The 22,523-nt window shown below is 32.2% G+C and overlaps 3 protein-coding genes across 3 annotated transcripts; all 3 read left to right on the top strand.

Annotated features, from left to right (window-relative positions):
• The first annotated feature begins 245 nt into the window (after window positions 1-245).
• LOC107017631 (apoptotic chromatin condensation inducer in the nucleus) lies at window positions 246-8,647 on the top strand. Its single transcript, XM_015217823.2, has 7 exons — window positions 246-366; window positions 672-756; window positions 4,442-5,969; window positions 6,062-6,367; window positions 7,012-7,197; window positions 7,290-7,441; window positions 7,820-8,647. The coding sequence occupies exons 3-7, from the start codon at window positions 4,478-4,480 to the stop codon at window positions 8,273-8,275; spliced, it is 2,592 nt and encodes an 863-aa protein (XP_015073309.1). The 5' UTR covers window positions 246-366; window positions 672-756; window positions 4,442-4,477; the 3' UTR covers window positions 8,276-8,647.
• A 1,665-nt stretch (window positions 8,648-10,312) lies between these two features.
• On the top strand, window positions 10,313-12,074 carry LOC107015734 (60S ribosomal protein L30). The gene is made up of 4 exons (XM_015216124.1): window positions 10,313-10,557; window positions 10,648-10,749; window positions 11,608-11,676; window positions 11,783-12,074. Exons 1-4 carry the CDS (start codon window positions 10,428-10,430, stop codon window positions 11,821-11,823), a joined length of 342 nt encoding a protein of 113 aa, XP_015071610.1. The 5' UTR covers window positions 10,313-10,427; the 3' UTR covers window positions 11,824-12,074.
• A 5,865-nt stretch (window positions 12,075-17,939) lies between these two features.
• LOC107017470 lies at window positions 17,940-18,739 on the top strand. The gene has a single exon (XM_015217685.2). The coding sequence runs from the start codon at window positions 17,940-17,942 to the stop codon at window positions 18,549-18,551; it is 612 nt and encodes a 203-aa protein (XP_015073171.2). The 3' UTR covers window positions 18,552-18,739.
• The last annotated feature ends 3,784 nt before the right edge of the window (window positions 18,740-22,523 follow it).

Here is a 22,523-nt window from a genome sequence, read left to right as displayed (position 1 = left end):
ATTATAGCAATTAATTTGATTTATTAATTTGTCATTATATACAATTTTTCCATAATTTTACTCATTATTATCACATTATCAATTAATCTTTTCTTATTAAAAAACAAAGCCTTGACAAACATAATTAAAGACACGATTGCCAAACGTTTAGCCTTGAAATAGTGAAATAGTTTTCAAAATAGCTAGATTTATAAAAATTATAAACATCGAAACTCGTATTGTGTGGATAGATTTATAAAAGAATTATATTATTTTTCAATGTTACTTTAAAATGACATTAATGCACTTCCCCTCAAATTGAGAGACTATAAGGCCACGACCCGAAAGACCCGATTCGTCCATTGGCAGTAGCAGCAATAGACAGAGGTTAACAAATCTTATCTACTTTCTCTCTCGCTTTAAGCATTCGATAAATTTCACAGCTTCTCCATAAATTAAAACCCTAGAAATTCTCTTCATCTCAAGCCATTAGCATTTTACAAATCCGATTTTCTTCCGAAAGAACAATTTTTTTTTGGTGTCATTTTTATATAAATTATATACGTGTATTGATATAAATATATATATAATTAACAGATCAATATAATTTAGGATTACTGTATTGTTTTTCTTAGATTTGTATTAATTTGTTTCTGTTTCTAACAATTGTGTGCTTTTGTTTCTGGGATTAGGGTTTCTCTCGTTTCTGTTCTGGAACTAGGGTTTTCACCATCTTTTTGGTTGAAAGTTTTGGTGTTCAAGTGACTATTTGCACTGGTAAGTACCCTTTTAATTAATTGTCTGAATTTTTTATTTTTTCACTTTCGTGAATAGAAAATGTTGAAACGTTGGGGCGGCGGCTGGGTAGGAGGTAAGATTTTTTTTTTTTTTTTAGTTTAAAGTTTTGCAATTGGGTTAAAATTAGAAGTAAGAAAGACATGGGGATTGGGGATTAATATATTCGAGTTTTAAAGTTAAAGATACTGTTTTCTTGCAATTTTTTTATTTGGAAGACTGAGATCTAGCTACTTTATATTGGACTTGTGATTGGCATTATGGTTTCTTTATGGATTATTTTGTTCATAGCTCTAGTAAGTTCCACCAAGTAGTCGTCTTCTTAAGATGTCTATAGCTTATGTTGGATTTACATTTTTTGAGTGCATTTGTTCAGTGAATACCAATGCTTTGACGGATTAAACCTTATATTGCCTTATCTTTCTTCTTAGTCCTATATATTTGGCTACCACTTATATAGGTGTGGAAAGCACTTAGCACTCTCTGCATGAGAGAAGCTTGTGCTATTATTTAAATATGAGGATCTCAGCCGAATATAATATTGAAAAATGTTGCAGCAAGGGTGTTGTCCAGTGGTCAATGAAGTGGGTTGAGCACCATGAGGTCCCAGGTTCAAATCCCAGTAGGGATAAGACACTAGGTGATTTCTTCCCATATGTTCTAGCCTTTGTGGATAGAGTTACCTAGAAGTGGTGGTAGGTATCCTGTGGAATATCCAGACACCATAATTATCCAAAAATATATATTGAAAAATGTCTATAGCTAACATAAAAGATGAGACAACATACAACAAACATAGAGAATGATTAAAAAAGAAGCAACAATCACATATCACAACAACGACATACCCGGTATAATCACAAAAAGTTACTAGCTTCGATATTTTTTGCGAGGTTCAGTATGTCCATTAGTATAAATATTTGCGAGGAGTGTTTTCCCATAAAAAACAACTTCTTTGCATGTAACCGGTATTATCTATGCATGTCATGTTTAGATTTCATCTTGCAGGGTGGTCTTTATTTTGTGTTGGAATAGAAAGATAATATGGGGATGAAGATTGTGTTTGATTGGGCATCACCATATGAGTGGTTAATAGTAAGGTCTAGAAGTATTAGGAAGGCATAGGATAGATATAACCAACAATATCTGATAGAAATTTTTACTATATAGAGGTGCAAGACCAAATCTTTGAAGGTTGTTCTATTTATTATGGGTTTAAATCTACCTGAGATGATGTTGAGAATTTGATAATTTAGTTGGCGTGTGTGCATCTTACCATCCCCACACCCCACTTGTGGGATTATACTGGATAAGTCGTTATAGTTGGTGTGTGGACATTTATTTTGATGATATTTGAAGTTAAATTTGCTTCAATTTCATATGTTACCTGAGCTTCAAGCAGAGAAGGCCGTAACCTCGGGCCGTCGCAAAGTCAACGTTCTTACCGTGAACTAGGCAAGCACCTAGATGTTAATTCTTAAGCCTTAGCCCGAAATTCTTACTTCATTCATCAGAGTTCCAAGCCTGTAAGCACAACTGCATATTTCCGAGCTCGAGGTTGCGCCCACTCCGCACACCGTTCTGAATCCGGAACTATAGAACACCCTTTCCTTCCTGATATCCAAAGGAGAGCGGAGCTTCAACACCGGATGTCCTTCTATTTTATCGGGATGAACTGCCTTGTTATCAAAAATGGAGTTGGGTAAAGCAAACTTTCTCCTTGGAGGAGCACGGGTTTAGTCAAGTAGAACCGCGTTGCCTGCTTGATTCTCTGATCGAAAACAAATAGTGGGGTCATGCTGGTATGATAAGAAAGGGTATTTGGAAATTGAAATGATGTCTGGACATGCATTTCAATTGGAAAAATGGTGAAATCTTATGAGGAAAATATTATTTTCTTACTTGGTAAGCTGTTAGAACCAGCCACTTCAAGTTGAAGTGAAAAATTGACTATGTCTTAATTAGTCCTAAAGCTATTTTCTAACTGATAATTTTAAATTGTGACTGAACAAGTACTCTAAAGGATTGGTACATGTATGAAAGAGTACACCAAACTTTTCTTGAGTGTATTGTAGCAGCCATTGTGATTATGAAATGTGAGCTTTATGAAAAGAACTATTAAGGGATTAGGACATGTACGAAAGAATGCACCATCATTGTTCTTAAATGTTTTGAGGAAACCATTTTGAAAGAGCAAGTGCATGATAGAGAGGAACACATAGATCAGATAGGATTGACTAAAAGGAAAGAGTATTCACTGACAATCCTTTATGAATAGAAATATTCTTGATAAGTAGTGGTTGATGTTTGGGAATGATAGAAATCTATAGAAGAACTGGTATGAAGAGGGTAACATTTAATTATGACTGGAAAATCTTTTAGAGAAATTGCTAAATAGCCAAATCTTTGTTTCTGTTGGCTGCCTCATGCATTTTAACCGGTAACCTGGTGGTCACATAGAATGAGGTGCATGGTTTCTGGAGAAAAAAAAAGGCTGATGTAGGGTTGTTAGATTGGCTGGAATCTCTCTTCATTTGTGATGCATGTAAATAGTTGCAGCATCCAGTCAATTTGTGGATACGGACTTGGACAATCTAGAGGACATGTTGAGAGTGAAGATATTTGTGCTCTTAGCAGCTTCGTATTCCGAAGTCTACGTGATTGAAAGTCTTTTTTTGCCTTTGGTTAGTAGGAAACAGAATGCAAAGATGCCGAGGAGTTGCATTTTTCACTTCGTATTTAACATGTGAAGCATTTTTTACATTTGAAAATTTGAGAGACGGAAACGATAATGATGATGTGGTGGTTCATGTGCAAGGAATATGAAGAAATTGGAACCACTTTCTGTTGCATTATAAGAGTTGTCTTACAGCTATGGGCCCTAGTGTTTGATGTTTTGATGTCATGTAGGTGTTAGCTAGAACAGGGGCAGTGCTAGCACCTGAAGCAATTACATAGATAGAAGGTACAGGAAACTTCCAAAGTGAGGAAGTAAGCATTAAGACGGGTTGTCTTATGGAAATTAGGAGTTACCTGAATTGACAAGATGTTAGTAATAAGACAATTCTTAGTGTTTCATATGAATTTTTGTGTTACAAGGAGTATATACCTTTTCTTATTAAGATTGGCAAGACAGGATAGTTGAATGTTGCCGAGCTGTGAACTATATTAGGTTTTTTCTTGGTCATCAGTATTTGAGATCTTGGCAAAATTTTATTAAAGAACTTGTTGAAGAGTATTTCAAGTTATAAATGATGGCTTTTACTCACCAATCTTTCATTTATAGTCCTGTATTCAAGGAGAAATTCATATCCAAATACAACTTTAACTTCCAAATACTCTTTTCCAACTTCAACTGAATATTGCTCAAATTCCTAGTATATATTTTAGCACTGGCTTGGTGTGCAATGTCTGAGTACATTTTGTTTTTTTAAGAAAAAAGAGAAGAAGAGAACACAATAAAGAAAGTCTTGTCCACTACAAATATGCATTTTTTTGAAACCCGTCATGTATAGTTGAAATTTCTATAGAGGTGTGACTACTAATCTCTGCTAATGTTGAAAAAAAAAAGAGGAAAAGATCTGCATATAAGGATTTTGTCTTTTCTTTTATTTGAGATTCATTCAGGTCTCTTTTTTCAAGTTTTATATGTCCATGTGACTTTCAGGTTTGTCTAAGTGATTTTTTTCACTTGGCGGCTAAGATGTCGGACTACCCTGTGCTTGATAATCGTCCAATTAATAAATGGAAAGTAGCAGAATTAAGGGATGAGCTTAAGAGGAGGAACTTAACGACAAAAGGGTTGAAGGATGATCTGGTTAGGCGATTAAATGAAGCTATCTGCATAGAAATGGAAGCTGCTACAGTTAAAGAGAGTAAGGATGATGATCGTGACATTGATCCTGCCAGTGGTCTTGAAGATACTGAACCCGAGCCTGATCCTGTTAAATTGGTTGATGATGTTCTGGAGCATCCCCCAATTGAAGTTACTCATGGTTCTGAACATATTACTGATACTACATGTGGTCTTGAAGAAGCTCAACCAAATAGTAATCCTGATATATTGGTTGATAACGTTCAGAAGCAATACCAAGATGAATTTAACAGTATTGACAGTGATGTTGCTAGGGCCACCACCAAGAATTGTCTTGTTGGAATAGACCAGAACAAAGTCTTGGATGAGGTTGCAACTGGAGGTAATGATGATGTTCTGAAGCATCACCAAAATGAAGTTAACGAAATTGATGGTGATGCCAGTGCTAGCACCAAGAATGCTCTTGTTGAAATAGACCAGAATAAAGTCTTGGATGAGGTTGCAACTGGAGATACTGCTGCTGGAGAATCAGAACATTTGGAGGTACCGGTTGGTAGCACTAGTGTTATAAATGAGATTGCATCTAATAAGGAACACAAGGTTATTGATTCTTCTCAGGATGATTATGTTGCTGATGGGGTATCTGAAGTCCGGGATGGTTCTATTCCAGTCATTAGCACTAGACAGGATGTTGAGGATATGAAAATTTCATCTTATGAGGTAGTGCTTGAGGACAACCTTAGGGGACAAGAAAATGATGTGGAGGTAACCCCAGTAACATCAGAGGAAGCCTTGAAAAACCACAGCATTAAGTTGGATAATGAGGGTCTGAAACTCTCAGACATGGATGCTGAGCCAGATATGTCCAATCCAGCCACTCAGGTATATGAGGTCAACCCTAATTTAGGGTCTCAAGTAAAATCTGACTCATTTTCTACTGATACTTTGCCCATTAATGAAAATAAAGATTTAAATGATAATTTGAATGCTGATAATGTCAAATTAGAAACTGAAGTTGTTAGGCAAGAGATGGAGCTGCAGTCATCCAGCAAAGACCTATCAGGTGTTGGTAGCTCTCATCCATTGGATGGTCAGATGCCACATGAGATGCAGGGTCTTGTTGGAGAAACTGATGATGACAAATCTTCAGATGTGAAATTTAGCATGAAAAATGACAATGCAGATCAGGTTTCTGTTGACGTTTCCAAGGTAGAGCATGATTTCGAGAGTAAGACTCCAAATAATAGTGAGCAACCCGATATACAGTTTGAAAAAGCTAGAACTTTAGGTGATGTTGAAGAGCCTAGTTTGTCGCCCATGAAAATTGAGGCATCTGCGGAAGATACACATGATCTTGCTGTTTCTGGTGATGATAGAAAAGGTTAGGAAGCACCTCCTTCCACTAAAAATAACTGTTCCTTCTTTCCTAAGACCGGTTCTTCCAGATCTTATGTGTTGTTTCTTTGCTTGCAGATTTTAGCAAGATAGCCGATGTAGTGGATGGTGAGAATATGGAAAAGATTAACTTGGATCAGTCTTCTGCTGATGATTCCATGGAGGAGGATGTAGTAGAGACAAAACATGTGGATTTTGATCATATTTCTAAGAAAGAGAATGACAAGACTGATGAGTTTATTACGGGAATGACAGAAGAGCCCAAAGTTCGACCAAGTGGTTCTTCTGATGCAATGCAGCTAGACATTCCTTCTGAGAAGGTTGCGTCTCCTCAAGAAACTAAAGATAAGTCTCTTGCTTTGTCAGAGAAGAGAAAGTTTCAAGGTACTCATGTCTTTTCTTTAATTGTCTATCTTTCCCTCTTTTTTTTGCAGTAAATTCTCCCCTCCTGTTCTAAACATGTTTATTGATCACTTCTTTTTTACTTTTACAATTTTATTATTAGGATTTGTTGCTTCCTTATCAGAAAATAATATTAGAGTTAGCTGCTCGTTGCTTATGTATTCTTTGAAATGATTTCGTGAAGCTTTAAATGGTGAAACTTTTGTATATTTTATATGGTGAAGTCCAGATTGTTTTTTTTTAAACATCGGTAAAGTTGGTGAAGTCCAGATTGTTAGTATGTTTATTAGTTATGTTTTTCTTGTGAACGCTCAAACATTTGATTGGGCCGCATGTTTTACTAGAATATTGCCACAAAAAATTGCCTATTTTTTCATTGTTAAAGTTGAAGCTCACAACTGGAAAGCAGCTAAGGTTGTGCTTACTAGAGTGTGTCTGTGTAATGAAATTTCTGATACCAATGGCAGGTATTAGAATGTACTTGCAATGTGGGATGTGAAGCCCTCTCTATTTACATCAACTTTGGATAATTATAGTGATAATGGCGAATAAGAATACGACTTATTCTTTTCTTTTTCTATAATTTGGTTTCTTAAGATTTTTGACTTCTTTTGGATTCTTTGTAGATGAAGCAGGAGGTGGGAGTAAAGAGCCTGCAAAAAGGCAGCGTAGATGGAACACTGAGAAGACTGCTGAACCCCAAAATTCTAGTATTGCTTTAACAAAGAAGGTTGTTCTGCCCACTCCTATCAAACCCATCCTTGGCAGGACTAACTCTACAGTTGGTGGGGATTCACCCAAGGAGCGCTTTGGTGAGTATTTTTTTTCTTGGTAATGAATGAGTTTCAAATGCAACAGTAGCAGCAAAACTATAATTACTTCTAATGTTCTGTTAATATTCCAGTACCAAAGTCTTCAAAAACAGCCACTACTTCTCTCAAAATTGAGAATTTCTTGCGGCCTTTTACGCTGAAAGCTGTGCAAGAGCTTCTTGCAAGGACTGGTGAAGTCTGCAGTTTCTGGATGGACCAGATAAAGACCCATTGCTATGTCACGGTACAATCTTGCTCTGATCTCCTACTGCATTTCATGCTCATCGAGTTTCTCCATCTTAAATATACTTGCAAGGAAGCATCAGTAGCCTAACTTGGCTGGCTACTCTTAGGAAAGGGCAGGGTTGGGGGACAGTTGTCATTGGGATGGGCATTATTTGAAACCTTGATGCTGCACCAGTTGGCCAAGTCCCTCTGGTCAATTTGTCATAACATACCTTGTTAATTTGCATCATTGCCTTACAGAGATGCATCCCAAATATTAATGTGTTGTATGATTTGGCTTCTTGGCAATGCTCTCTTGAACTTATTAGAAAAGTCTATATTGTGTTTCCTTCCGTAATGGTTCAGCGTAATTAATTGGTGCATGTTCTCTTAACAGTATTCTTCGGTAGAAGAAGCCACAGAGACCAGAAACGCGGTGTACAATCTCCAATGGCCACCAAATGGTGGTCGTCTCCTGGTTGCAGATTTTGTTGATCCTCAACAGGTGCAAACCAAGATAGAGGGTCGGGAACCTGCTTCTCCACCGAAAGTTACCAGTCCTGCTGTGCCTGCTTCATCCTTTGTTCAAACACCACCTGCTCAGCAGCAGGGTCGCAAACAACAAGCTGAGTTGGAACATTCACTCACACGCCAGCCACCTCCTGCTCCTCCTAGTGCTCCTCCAACAAAAGAGATGCTGTCTTCACCTGTTGCTGATAAAAATGATCCCCCTATTGTTACTTTGGATGACCTCTTCAGAAAGACCAAAGCCACTCCCCGTATCTATTATTTACCGCTGACAGATGAAGAAGTTGCTAAAAAGCTTGCCATTAGGGGAAATGCTAAGCCTTGAGATTTTAGGTAAATAAAGGGGCATGTTAGATGGATCTGTAGAGTGGTGTTCTAGTGTAATGCTGAAAACTGCAAGTTTGCCCGCATGAAGAAGTTGCAGTCTAATTTGTAGGCGAGTAGTGAGTTTCTTGAGGCTCATCGAGACTTTCCTTTCTTTTCTATTTTTGGTTTGTTACTGTTTGCAGACTTTGGTTGCTACTAGGTGCAAGTCTTAACTGTATTTTGCTTTGTTTTGAAGATACTTCTGAATGTGCAGATTATAAAGAATCTGTGTTAGTCTGACTTCTTTTATATCCAGATTTTTGGAGAAGTATTTGAATATTAATCATCTGAGTTATGAGATATATTATGTAAGTGGTATCAATGTGCTGAAGCTGTAACTGCCATTTACTATCTGTTTTGTTTTTTACTGATTAACCCCTTGGTGTGCGATCCTTACCACGCAGGAGGCTTTGTTCTCCTTCTTTGTATCTGTTTTTAGCTAAATTTGCTTGTGTTCTAACTTTTAAGAGATAGGTTTTTCGAGATTACTTTCTCTTATGTGTCTGCTCCATCTCATTTTATTAAAGATTACAATCATCATGAACAGGTGTATTTGGTGGTCTATATAACAGATGACCAGACATTTTAAAACAACCATAATAGCATTTGTATTTTTGCAACACCCATCTGATGAATAACCCATTCTAGTGGAAATCTTGTTTTTAATTTGCCATTTCCCGATTATAATATGTTTAAAGTATCATCAAAGCTAATTTGTCAACATTCATGACCCCAAGAAAGTTATTTGAATTCATTATATATTTAACCAAATTATGTAAATTTGTCAAAGGTTATTATATGTATATTCATCAATATGGGTTAGGTCCAGTTTAATTCATAATCCGACAGAGTTTGAGCTATAATTTTTGAAGTCCATTTAAGAATTGACCTTTATGTCCAACAAGATCATTGTCTTGTATGTTGTCTCTGATATATTTGTATAAATGACAATGATTTTAGATTGAAGTCATATAATCAAATTTTCAATTGAAGTTACACTATCAAAGAAAATTTGGATTTCTTCTTTCATTTTCTTTTCATGCATCTTTCTTTCTATCCATAGATCAATTTCGCGCAGATAAATCTTTGCCGGAGAAGATTGGTTCCCCTTGAGGTATGCCCTTCCGGTGGGTTGTTCCTTTATCTGTCTTTTCCGTTCGGTGCCCCCGCTGCGTCAGTAGAATTAATCTCAACCTGTTCTCTTAGCCTAACCGTCAACTCGTGGAAGTAAATTCTCCAAAAATTTTCCTTTCTAGACCTGACATCATGTCATCACTTTTTCAAATACAAGAAAGTTGGACTAGTGATTAGACCAACTATCTCAAGCTCTCTCTCAAACTCAGCCAAAGGAGCACATCTAGTTGAAAGACTCTCATTCTTATTTTATATATAGGAGAGAGGCGTTCTCATACCCTGATATCACTTTGTGGTAACTTAGAACAGAAGAAAGCCTCTTTAGCATGGCTCTGTCCTAACTAAACCAAGTCACTACTTAGTATAGAAGACTCAAGCACACTTCCCTATACTTCTCCTAAGTGACATCCGACTTGCAATTAGAGTATTCTTTTAAACATTGAGAGATAGGGACTCACAGACAAACCATCAAAGATAGATTTAGCTTTGGATCAATCAATTGCCCCAACCCCATCATCGAATGAGATTAAGCGTGCCTTTCAAAGACTTTGGTAAAGAATGTCTTCCTTCAACGAACCCTTATACACTTCTATTATTAAGATTTGTTTTATTTGAGAGTTGAGACTTGATTAGCAATCATTAAGACCTACCATGTAATAATATACAAGCATTTTAAAATTGAAACAAAAATATAAGAATATTTTTAAAAAAATAATGAGCTAGCCTGACATAACTAAGGTTTATTAAAACGCGTTTAAATCTCAAAACCCATTTAAATTAGGAGGAATGTATGTATCCGCCCGGCCCATATGGACTTTGAACCTCAAAAGATAAAATATATTTTCATCAACAAATAGCGGCCCATGAAGAAACCCTAATCTCATATAATAACTAGTAATACAATTGCAGCCTCCCTCTTCCCTGTTTTTCCCCTTCCCCCTTTCCCCTTAGTTCCACAGATCTTTGTGTAATCAAGAATGGTGACTACCGGGAAGAAATCGAAGAGGACTCATGAGAGCATCAACAACAGATTGGCTCTCGTAATGAAGAGTGGAAAGTATACTCTTGGTTACAAGACTGTTCTCAAGACTCTCAGGACCTCAAAAGGTTGCTCTTTTTTTTTTTTTTTTTTTTAATTGCCCCCTTTGTTACATTTTTTCTGGCGTTTTTGGGTTTAATGTATGATGGGTTTTGCAGGGAAGTTGATATTGATATCAAACAACTGCCCACCTTTGAGGAAATCTGAGATTGAGTATTATGCTATGCTTGCTAAAGTTGGTGTTCACCATTTCAATGGAAGTAAGTCCATTTTCAATGATTTTTGTTAATTGTAATCCAGTTCTATCATTTGGATTGATTGTATTGGCATTGATTTTGTACATGTTAGTTGATGAAAAATCTGATATTTTTGTGTTGTTTTTAAGTTCATTAGATTCCACTTTATTTGATATGCTATAAATTTGTTCAAATAGTCATGCCAGCCTCCCCAGACCCCATTTCTGGGACTATATAGTGCCCATACGTAAGTGAAGGTACTGAGACAGTCTGAGATCTGCTCATGTATTTGTGTTCAATATCATGGACAAGTGGAAGTGCTGAACCCCTTTTTTGCTTAAACATGAATTTTAAGTTGTGAATGATTGTAGCAGATAAGACCAGTTAATACCTAGTCACTGAGATTTCATCTTCGTGAGTTCGTCAAGATCATAAGCTTTTCATTTCATTTTAACTTAGTTCTATCAATTGAAATAGTAATTTTCGCATGTCCTTGCATTTCATTATGCACATTTAAAATTTAAGTCATTTCCCTTAAGTTTATCTGCAACATAAGACTGCTAGGTTTATTTGTTAATATATATTAAACATCATTTCTACTATAAGTCATTTCCAACATATCTGTTTTTGAGTATATATTGCACATTAGTGTCGTTTCTCTAGTTTATGGATGTTTGTGTTATGCTAAGTCCCTTGTGCTGTATTCTTTCATTTTCTTTTGGAGGGTTACAATATAACTTCTGTCGGTATATTGAGGTCCTGTTTATTCTGTTGGAAATTTTTTCAAGGAACCTTCTTTATTACTTTTGTCTTCGACTAGAACGAGTATTTTCACAACTATCTAATGTATGTGTTCTTTTCCCCTTGCTATTTTGTGTGCAGACAATGTTGATCTTGGTACAGCATGTGGAAAGTTCCACCGTGTGTCATGCCTGAGCATCATTGACCCAGGTAAAGTGTATTTGAGATTATTCATTGTAGTTTTGTAAAATCTTATAATGGGTACTAATGGGTAAGCATACAGTTTAACTGACTTGTGGAAATGGTGATGTTTCAGGTGATTCCGACATTATCAAGTCTCTGCCTGGAGATCAGTAAGAGTTGGTGATCTAGTAGTCATTCCCTTTAAACAATTTAGAAAATGTTTTGCGGGGCTGCTATAAACCGTTTTACTGATGTTGAGAGAATCTGTAGTATCTTTTTGTTCTTTGTGTTTTGGAGTTATACTGAGATTCTAGAGTATTTTGGTATTATCTAGTTTTGTTGGTTTTATCATTTCTCCATATGTTTGTTGAGGCCAAATACATTATGATTTATTCATAGATCAATTTTCCTTGATAATTTTGCTTCTCTGAATGAGTTCACTAGCTGATAAACAATTTTGTTGAGCCAAGTCTCTCTGCCCCCACAAAGGTAGGGGTAAAGTATTAGTGCACCTCTCACCTTCTCCGTACTCCACTTGTGAGATTATATTGGTATGTTGTTGAATGAGTTATCGTCTTGTTAACTGCATCTGTCTAGCTTGCAACTATTTGAAGCTCATACTCAATAATGTTTGTACTATGAGCTTATTTATGGTTTATATTTGTATGCATGTCATATGTTGCTAGTTTCCATTAGACCCCTCTCCTGTTATGTGCCAATCATGTTCATCACTGATTACTTCCCTAACCGTGCTTCATCTTCTCCTTCGTTTTTAACAATCCATGAAAAAGAAAGCTGATTCAATAAAGCCATAATATATCAATATTGTGTGTCTGAGAGGGCTTGCCCTGTAGAAAGATTGGACGGAATGAACCATGTGGATATCATTGTGATCATAGACCCTTACCCTATTCTCTAGTGCCCAAAATGTTGTAGTTGCAGCGTCTGCCATGTTTCATCGACTATGTTATCAAGTTCTGGAGATGTAGAAGTATCTGCCATGGAATTTCCAAATCGAATTTGTGTCATATGTTGGTAGTATTCAAATCCTGTTTGCTGATAAATGTATAATGTGTTTAAAAGTGAATGATATTAGTATATCTTTTCACTGTCCATTAGACTCGGATCGTCTCACTCGACCCAACTGTGAAGCCCAGTTTCATATTTGAGTGAGACGATCCAAGTCTAATAGACAGTTTACAGGATGGACTCGCACATTTCCACTGGGCTTTCATTTTTTCGAAAGAGTGTTGTTGGTTTAAGTAATGATCACTCAAATAACATTTAAGTGAGTCAATAATTTTTTCATTAATTAACTCAAGGTTCCTTATCTTAATCTACTTTGACATTTTCAAATGTAACCTTTGGCATCCCTAGAATTGGCAATTTTTTCATAGTAATGTTATTTCATGTCATTTATGACTGTTAATAACCGGTGCCAAATTTCCATTATTCCAAGTTTAGTGCCGTTAGGTTAAGTCTCTGACTAGATAATTGCAATATAAATATTACTTCCTCCAGAATTAGAGTAATATTAGTATATCTTTTCTATAGTTAATCCCGTGAATTAGTTATATACGTAACTCATCCAATTAGTTAATTAGCTATTATCACTTTAATTAGTTTGTATTTTGGTTGAAACATTACAACACCTAGCTAGCAGCTCATGGACTTTTTTGATTGCTTATGATTACTTTAGTCATAAAGAGCCTTTTTTTAAATAAATAAATAAATTAAGAGACCCCCAAAAAGAAAAGAAAAAATGTGGACTGATGCTGAAATGTGTTGGGATTAAAATTAAGAGGTCGTTTGGTGTGAGGGATAAGAAAATTGTGATGATATAATTTTTTAATATCTCGTTTGGTTGTCATGTTTGGGATAACTTATCTCACCATTTATTTTATTATAATGATGAAATAAGTTATTCTATATAAATGGTGAGATAAATTAATTCAGAATAGCTAACCTCGGAATAACTAATTCTGAGATAATTTATTCCCAACTAAACGGTCCTTCCTAGCTTTATTTGGCTTGTATTGAAGGTGATCTTTGTTGGAATCTCGTCATAGATTATTAAATTATTAACTTGAAAAAATCAATTAATTAAATAATCCTCTTTTCCAAGTTTAGTGCCAGATAATCCGTTCAAGTCTCTGACTAGAATATTTTATGTATTACCTCCTCCAAAATTGGAGTAATACAATCAATCTTTTTTTTATAACAATCTATCTTTTATAATGACATTTCATTATGAAAATTAGTCTGCAACAGTCTAGAAAGAGAATAAACAGAATTGAAACTATCACAAAACATATCGAATATATAGTAGCTATAACGAAATAATATGATAGTTAAAGTATAAGAAACATCATAATAATGAGAAAATAAAAAGATAAAGAAATTATAATTATGATAACACACCTCTATTTTATGTAAGTCTCTCACAACTTTCTATCTAAATTCATATTATCGATAAACTGAAACTCTATTATCATTTGCTATCTAATCACCTCCATCAGAATTTCAATATATACATAAATAATTTTTGAACCTAATCTTAACGGGACCATTTTGTCATTTTCTCACACATGGAACTTGCATTTTATATTTTTTAAATAATACCCTAATGATTGTTTGTTTATGATTTAAATTAATTATAAAGAACTTTTCTGAAGAGACAAAAAACGGAAAATTAAAGAAAAGCTGTCGAGTTCAGCTGATATGTGTGTTGGAATTAATTAAAAGAATGATAAAAGGGGTTCTTTTCTTTTGTGAATAATTTATATTGAAACTAATATAATAGTATATTGGGATTAAATAGAAAAAAAATATTTAGTACTTTTTTTATTGATAGATGATTGGTTCATCATAAACAATGATTTATAAGAATATAACACATGATCGATTTGGTTTGAAAAAAAAATATTTTCAATTTTAATCTCAACCTTTTTACAAGACGAGTTCTGGGAAAGAAGGAATAATAACTCATTTGTTGGTTTATGAGATTAACAGTTTCGAAATTATTATCCCATGTAAAATGTGATATAAAAAAAAGAAAAATTATATATAATAATAAATTATTAATTCAAATTAAATGTTATAACTACAGTTAATTGTATTCCATAGCAAATTGTTGTCATTCACTTCTCTCACTGAAATTTTCGCTCGTCAGTCTCTTCCTCGCCTCTCTCGCTTTATGCAAACACAATTGTATAAATTGTGTTTCTGTTTGTATAAAACGAGAGAAAATTGTATATACTGTATAAACATACAAATATATATATCTCCATCCTATATACTTATAATTATACAATATAAATATTGTCCTGCCCAGTTGCTCTAGACAAACACAGAGTATACAAAATACAATTATAATTTATGAAGAAAGAGAGAGATTCGATAAACAAACGTTTTATTTCAATTTAATTTTATACAAATTTAAATTTTATTCAGATATACAAATACATAAAATTGAATTGAGATATACAAACACATAAAATTAGATTGAGAGGCTGCCAACAATTTATTACTAATTATTAACTAATAGATTTATAGGATGTAATATGATATGTTAAACATATATAGGGATTAATTTTTCCTTATACAAACGAGAGGCAGACAACAATTTGAACAAATAACCTGTCAGCGAAATTATACAAATCTCAAGAGAAGTCAACGAATTATACAATTTAATGTTTCATAGCAAAACATAAAATTTGCTATAAAATATAATTATACAAACTATAAATATAACATACAAATATAATTTTTATATTTGCTACATTTAAAAGTTACTCTTAAAAATAATATCTCAAAGTATAACTCGATCAAAGTATAATCAAACAAAAAATAAAATAAATTTACATTTTATATCCAAATTTATTATCTCTTACTTGGCGGATAGTTACGGCACTGTTTTGGAACAATCTTTGTTGAGTGAGTTGGGAAATAAATTTAAAAATTATAAAATAATATATAATTGTACATTTTTGAATACTGAAAATAAGATAAGATAAATTACTTCAAAATAAAATAAAATTATCTGATCTGGCATAACATATAAAGGTGATCGATGATACAAAAATATCATATATCTTTTTCTTCTTCTCAATCTATATAGTTTTTAACTTTTTCTTCTTCACAACATATATATTATTACTTTTCATATTATATTTTTCGAAAATTTAAATTAAAAGAATATTTTCATATGATGTTACACGTAATCTGAGATATAAATGAACAATATTCAATATTTTCCATTTGCCATCTAATGTGTGCACGAACCAAACCTTTCAGATCATCAGATATTCAGTACCTCTCTGCTGTTCTTTTTTGGTATCAATTGTGAGAATAACATGCACATACTTTTAAAGTACTATTTTTTCGAATAAATTTAAATTAATCGAAACTCAAAAGAGCAAACGTGTAATGGGATGATAGTAGAAGTAGTTGGGGTCCTACAATAAGGCCAAGAAGGTGTTTGTACACGTGCCAACCACGTGTAAACCTACATGGCTAGGTGTACACTGACATGCCACCTAAATCAACCCATTCTGCCAAATATATAAAACCATATATTATTATTAATGCTTATTTGGCCATGGATGAAAAATATATACTCATTCCGTTTCAAAAAGGATGGTCTACTTTAATTTGGAACGGAATTTAAGAAAAGAAAGAAGTCTTTTTAATTTTGTGGTTCTAAATTAAAGTTATATCAAATGTATCAAAATGTCCTTTAATCTTGTGGTCTTAAACATGTTACGTGGAAAATTAAAGTTAAAGTGTCACCAAAAAAGAAAAACAATCGTTCTTTTTTAAACAAACTAAAAAGGAAATAGGGTCATTCTTTTTTAAACGGAGGGAGTATATACTTCTAACTCTGTTTAAAAAAGAATGATCTCATTTGATTTAAATGGAGTTTAAAAAAATAAAAAAGACCTTTTAATTTTGTAATTTTAAATTAAAAATATATCAAATGTATAAAAATGTCCTTTAACATGTCATGAAAAATTGAAGTTAAAATATTATTTAAAAAATTAGATCATTTTTTTAAAAACAGACTGTAAAGGTAATTGAGTCATTCTTGAAACTGAGAATACTTTTTTTTATGTTTCAATTGAGCTACTTTTCTTTTTAATCTGTTTAAAAATATTTTTTTTCTTTTTTTCTAATTAACTTTTCAAAATTTCTTTTTCTATATAATGTGTTTAAAATTATAAAATTAATAAACATTACAGTATATTTGATATGTATTTAATTTTAAATTATAAGATTCAATATTTTTTAACTTTATGCCTGATTGAAATAAATTAAACAATTTAAAAATAAAATATACTCTTTTTCTTTTAAATTTCATATTTTTTACGTCCAAACGTCCGCTAAAATTCCTTTTTTTCCTTTAATTTGCATAGAACAAAACTTACCCCAAACCCCATGTCTTCATTCTCCTTACTTTATAAAAAATATAATAATAATAACAATTTTTAAAAAATAGTCCTAAAGAAGTACTACTCCCATGCTAGAACTACACTATCATCAATCATTGACATCTCATTATAAAAGTTAAAAATTAGCAGTTCCAAGATATTTTCCAAACTTTTTTTATTAAATTTATCTACTAAGGTTGTTTTGCTAGAACTCCCCCTATTTTTCTATTTTATTATTATGAGACTATAAAGTGAATACAAGTGTACATTTTCAATTTCAGATACTCCTTTTTTATATTATGTAGGAAAATAAGATTTAAGGTTAGTAATATCATTATATTTCCAAATGTCTATTAATAAAATCTTTGACTTATGACTAAATTCTTTTTTCTAATTAAAAATATCAAATTCATAAACTTACTTTATTAGTAGTAAACTTACTTTAGTTTCAATTGTCAAGTAAATAACCTGATAATTTTAGTCATCCTTATCTGTTAAATGAGTAGGATGGTAAGTAAATATTATCACATTAATTTAGCTTACATTAAACTAAACTTTTTTTTTCAAGCTTTGTATCTTTTTTTCTTAAATTGGAATATTTAGACCCTTTAAATAGTAAGTTTTGTTATTTACCTTGAGTAAATTATGGTATTAGGTGCTAAATTTTAGTTTTGTATTTTTTTTTTAAAAAAAATTAAATCTCTTAAAATGAATAACCCAATCCCCGCAGATTGTATGAGCAAAGTATTAGCTGTCACTGCCAAATTAAAATCTCTGTTTTCCCTTTCTTCAATATATTCTTTCTCTTTACCCCCACCCCCCCTACCCCACCTACCTATATATACCCCCACTCTTGTTCACATGTTTTCTCCATTCCCTCATGCCATGCAAAAGCACTCACAAATGGAGAAATCAAAATCAAAATCGATTGTTGAAGGTGTAGAATTGATATTCGATTCGAAATTGGGAACGTATGGGTGGTTCAGCTGCACCGGCGGCGGCGGCGGAGAAGGCGTTTTTGGATTGAGGAGAGAGAAGAAGAAAGTGAAAATTGAGAGGGAATATCCGCCGCCGATCCCAGGGCTTGCGAAGACGGAGAATGTTCCGTCTTCGCAAATGCCCTGGGTGATGAAGAGGTATCATACCTCTGATGGGCGACTGATTATCAAAGAGGAGAAAGTGAAGCGATTTGAGTATTTCGAGACTCGCCGTACTGAAGGAAGGTTGATGCTGAATCTCATTCCGTTAAACGACGACGTTGGTGATTCAGACGATGATAACGATGCCGCTGCTGATGGAGGCGATGTGGTTGAAAAGGATGAGATTGATCGGACGGCGCCGGAGGAGAGCGAATCGGCATTGGTGAGTGGTGGTGGTGCGGTGATCGGCGGCGGCGGAAGCGGAGGAGTGAAGTGTTCGAGTTTGTGTACGTTTGGTGTGGCGGCGCCGGCGATAAGGCCAGTTCATACATAACCAAAACTTTTATTTTATGAGAAATCGATGGGATTTTCCATATATTTGAGGCTTTTTTTTAGGTTTTAAATTATTTTTAGGAAAAAATTTTGTTGGCATTTTATTGAATTTTAAATTATTTTTTGAATGTCAATTTTTTTTGTTTAATTTTAATGATCCCTTTATGCTGCATTTCTAGTGTATTTATATTATACGTGCGTATTTTTGATAAAAATAAATATTGTTTAGCTTGTTGAAAATTAGTTTTATTCTTTTTAAGGATTTTATTGTTCTCAGCTAAGGATGTTCGGTAAATGTGATATATTGAATTTAATATTATTTTTGGGTTAAGGTAATAGCTAATCTATGAATATTGATGAAGATTTGAAATAATCAAATGATTATTTTTGTTTATTCCATCATGCGTGCTATCTCATACAAAAAAATAAAATAAAAATAATATTTGATGTGATAACTTCATTATTAATCTTTAATTCCAGAGTTTATATTTGTTACCCAACAATTAAACATTTTTTTTTAGAATTCAGAAAAAGACTTTCGTAACCAAATACACTCACTATCTACGCTAACATCAACCTAATCTTATCGAGTATTGGACTATGTATCATATAGTTTGAATTTTAAGAGTCAAAATGATTAAGTTTGATCGCGAGTTTAGAAATGAAATGGGCTTGTTTGAATTACAAAAATTAAAATTTGTTCAAAAGTCAAACACTACAGTTTATTTATATATGTGATATTGTTCGGATTTCGAGAGTCAAACAATTTAAATTTGACTATAAATTTGGACACAAACTATTCAAGCTATTTAAAATCAAATTTATAAAATTATAATCAAAGATAAATTTATTTAAATTTTGAAATTTAAAAATACATTAGTATAGCAACAAAAAGTGCGTGAAATAATCAAAAACTGTAATTGATTCCTTTCTCCTTCCTTCTTTTATTTGATTTTTCACGTGGTATCGAATATTTATATAGATGTCTAAATTTAAATTTACGTTACAAAATTTTATATTAAAAGATAAAACGCTCCTTGCCGAATTTAAGCTTATCCTTCCAGTTCCTTCTCATGCATGGCTGTGTCATACCTGTAATTGTTTTTCCCCATCTAATTATGTGAATCTCCTTGCATTATTTAAAATTTGAATTTATAAATGCCTAGAGTCCTACTTAAATATCTATTTCTTTTCTAAAATTACTCCTGATCTAGGTTTATTTTTTAAATTTAAAATTAGTGTATGGCTACTACAGTAATTATTCGTATTAGTTTTAAAATTCAATGAATATAATTACTCTGCTAGATAATTACGTATATTATATATAATTATTTCAATTCAAAATTTCATTTGCTACTTAACTTAAACAGGTCATATATAGTTTGAATATAAAATTTAGGTTGATATATTCAGCCTAAAAATAATAATAGATAGTACTATCATTCCTTTTGCATAATTAATCATTGTCATTAATTCACCACTTTTATTTCACAGTTGTAAGGATCAAAGAAGGTATGTGACAGATAATAGAAGGCTAATTACATCTAATCAAAGATAAGTATTAGTAATTGTTATGTTGAAGCAAATTAATCGGATAAACTTTCTAGCTATATATAGACTTACAAAGAGTAATTATGAGGGTTATCAAAATTGGTCTATAACATAACATCCATCAAATGAATCCCAATTTATTTATATTTACTTATAATGTAAGTGAATAGAAGTTAAACGTAATTTGAATATAGTAAAGGGTTTTGATATAACAATATGAATTTGAATTAGTCGCAGTATTAACGCGATTACTCAAACTCGTTACAACTTACAAACCATGGCATGCAGCCTATAACGAAACCAGAAATATTAATTATTTTAATAAAAATTTTCGTAAGTCAATTTAAATTAATATTTTACATTTAAATGAGTGTAATTAAGGTAAGTCATGATAGACTATCTCTATAAATACGGGAGCATTTATCCAGTTAAATTTAAATTATTCATATTTTTATGAACTGATTCTATCGTATTTTTATCTGATCCAATGCTTGATGGCTCTTGCAATTGATTTATTTATTCATCAATTTTATAATAAATATATTAACATAAGAAACTCTTATTGGTTGTGAGACACCATTGGTCTCCATTCTCAATCGTGACTCAAAAAGATACAATTAACCATTGACGTATGAGGAAACTAAATCAGTTGCTTTTCGTTATCGCTTAGTATATTTAGGAGCGGCTCAAGCATATTAGTAGCCTAAAGCAAAAATTAAATAGGACCTTAAAACTTGAATTGTTAATAACTTTTATATAATTGATTACTTCTAGTTTTCAATTGATAATATAACCATTCTTATTTTAAATTATTTTTCATGAGATATAGTACTTCAAATATGTCAAATTTCTTCTAATAATTTCTTCATTTTCATGAAAAGTTTACTTTTTCTACAAATAGTACTCAATATTTGTTAAAAAATAATAATTTATAACCTATTATTATTAAAAATGAGGCCCCTTAAATTTAGAGGCCTAAGGCACATGTCTTTTTTTTAACAGTATCGAGCCACCCTTGCGTATATTGATCGATTCGCTTTGATATGTATATAGTATAAATGTAATTTTATTAATAAATTAATCAATCATAAATTAATAAGATATTTATAATAACATGTAATTTAAATTTTTAAAATTAAATAAACTAACTAATACTCCTAATATTTTTTCGATTTAATTTATCGATTTATATCAAAATTTTCATATCCTAGATTTGATCACGTTGATAGAAATGGATCAAAGTCAAAGATCTATTTATCCCCTTTTCATCAATTTGATGTTTTTTCCTAGATCATTGCTTACATAAGATTGTAGATATGAGATATTTCATCTTATCCATAAACTAGTTATCCTAAAATAATTTCTTATTCATTTATTATTCCTTTGTTATTTCCCTTTTTGATTGGAAAAAAACATTAAATTAAATATGAAGAAAAAACAAGAAACAAGTGGGTCTGTCTAGTTTCAGAAGCATTCACATAAATATTCTCCAAATTAAATCAACTCAACCTGCTGGCTGTATAAATCCAACACTTGCACGTAACATTTTTTTCAAAAATAGTAGTAAATATAGTTTGAAATATTACTATCTTTTTTTTTTTTACACTACCTTATTAATCGTTTTTATTATAAATAAATGATTCAAAATAGTAATTGCTATACACATACTCGGATATTATAATTGTTAAGATTAACTCTCTTCTTATTTACCGTAGAAAGATTGATATTTTAAATAATTAAAAAATATATATTTTCTTAATAGGTGTATAGTAAAAAAAAAATTAACGAGTAAAGTGATCCCGAAGAGTATAATTTTGTTGTTGCTTGACAGCTCAATATGTATGATAAATAAATGCAAAATTTTGTTTTAAATAAGAAACCTGACTTCAAGTAGTAGTAACAAGTCTGGGGAATCCAATTAGGTTTTCTTGTTATTTACAAATTGAAGATAAAAATTATTCGTATTTGATATTTATAATATACACAATGAAAATATGTATTATGTATACATGTGAATTTCTGATAGACATTTTCATTGTTATGCTATTGAATAGTTAAATATAAAATGTAGAATCGCTTAATAATACGAGATCTTTTGAGGAAAATCATGTGAATTTTAATCTTAAAAAAAGTCATTATAAGTTATAACACAATGTTGGGATACCTTAAAGGATAAATTAAGACAGACTTTAATTTGGATAAAGAAATTATCTGCACAATATATAGCTTCCACCTGCCAGTTAGCAACCAACTTCTGCATTTAACCCAAACGAAAATATACATTAACTTAATGTAAACATTATCTAATTATATAAATATTTTTATGATTTATTTATACATAATTTTAGTTAATCTCTCTAATTAATAATTTCATACGAAATTTCAAGTCGGATACACCTAGATATATTTATTTTTCTATGAG

Source organism: Solanum pennellii, chromosome 4 (genome assembly GCF_001406875.1).
Source record: "Solanum pennellii chromosome 4, SPENNV200".
Classification (NCBI taxonomy): Eukaryota; Viridiplantae; Streptophyta; class Magnoliopsida; order Solanales; family Solanaceae; genus Solanum; species Solanum pennellii.
This window is presented reverse-complemented; position numbering and strand designations above follow the sequence as displayed.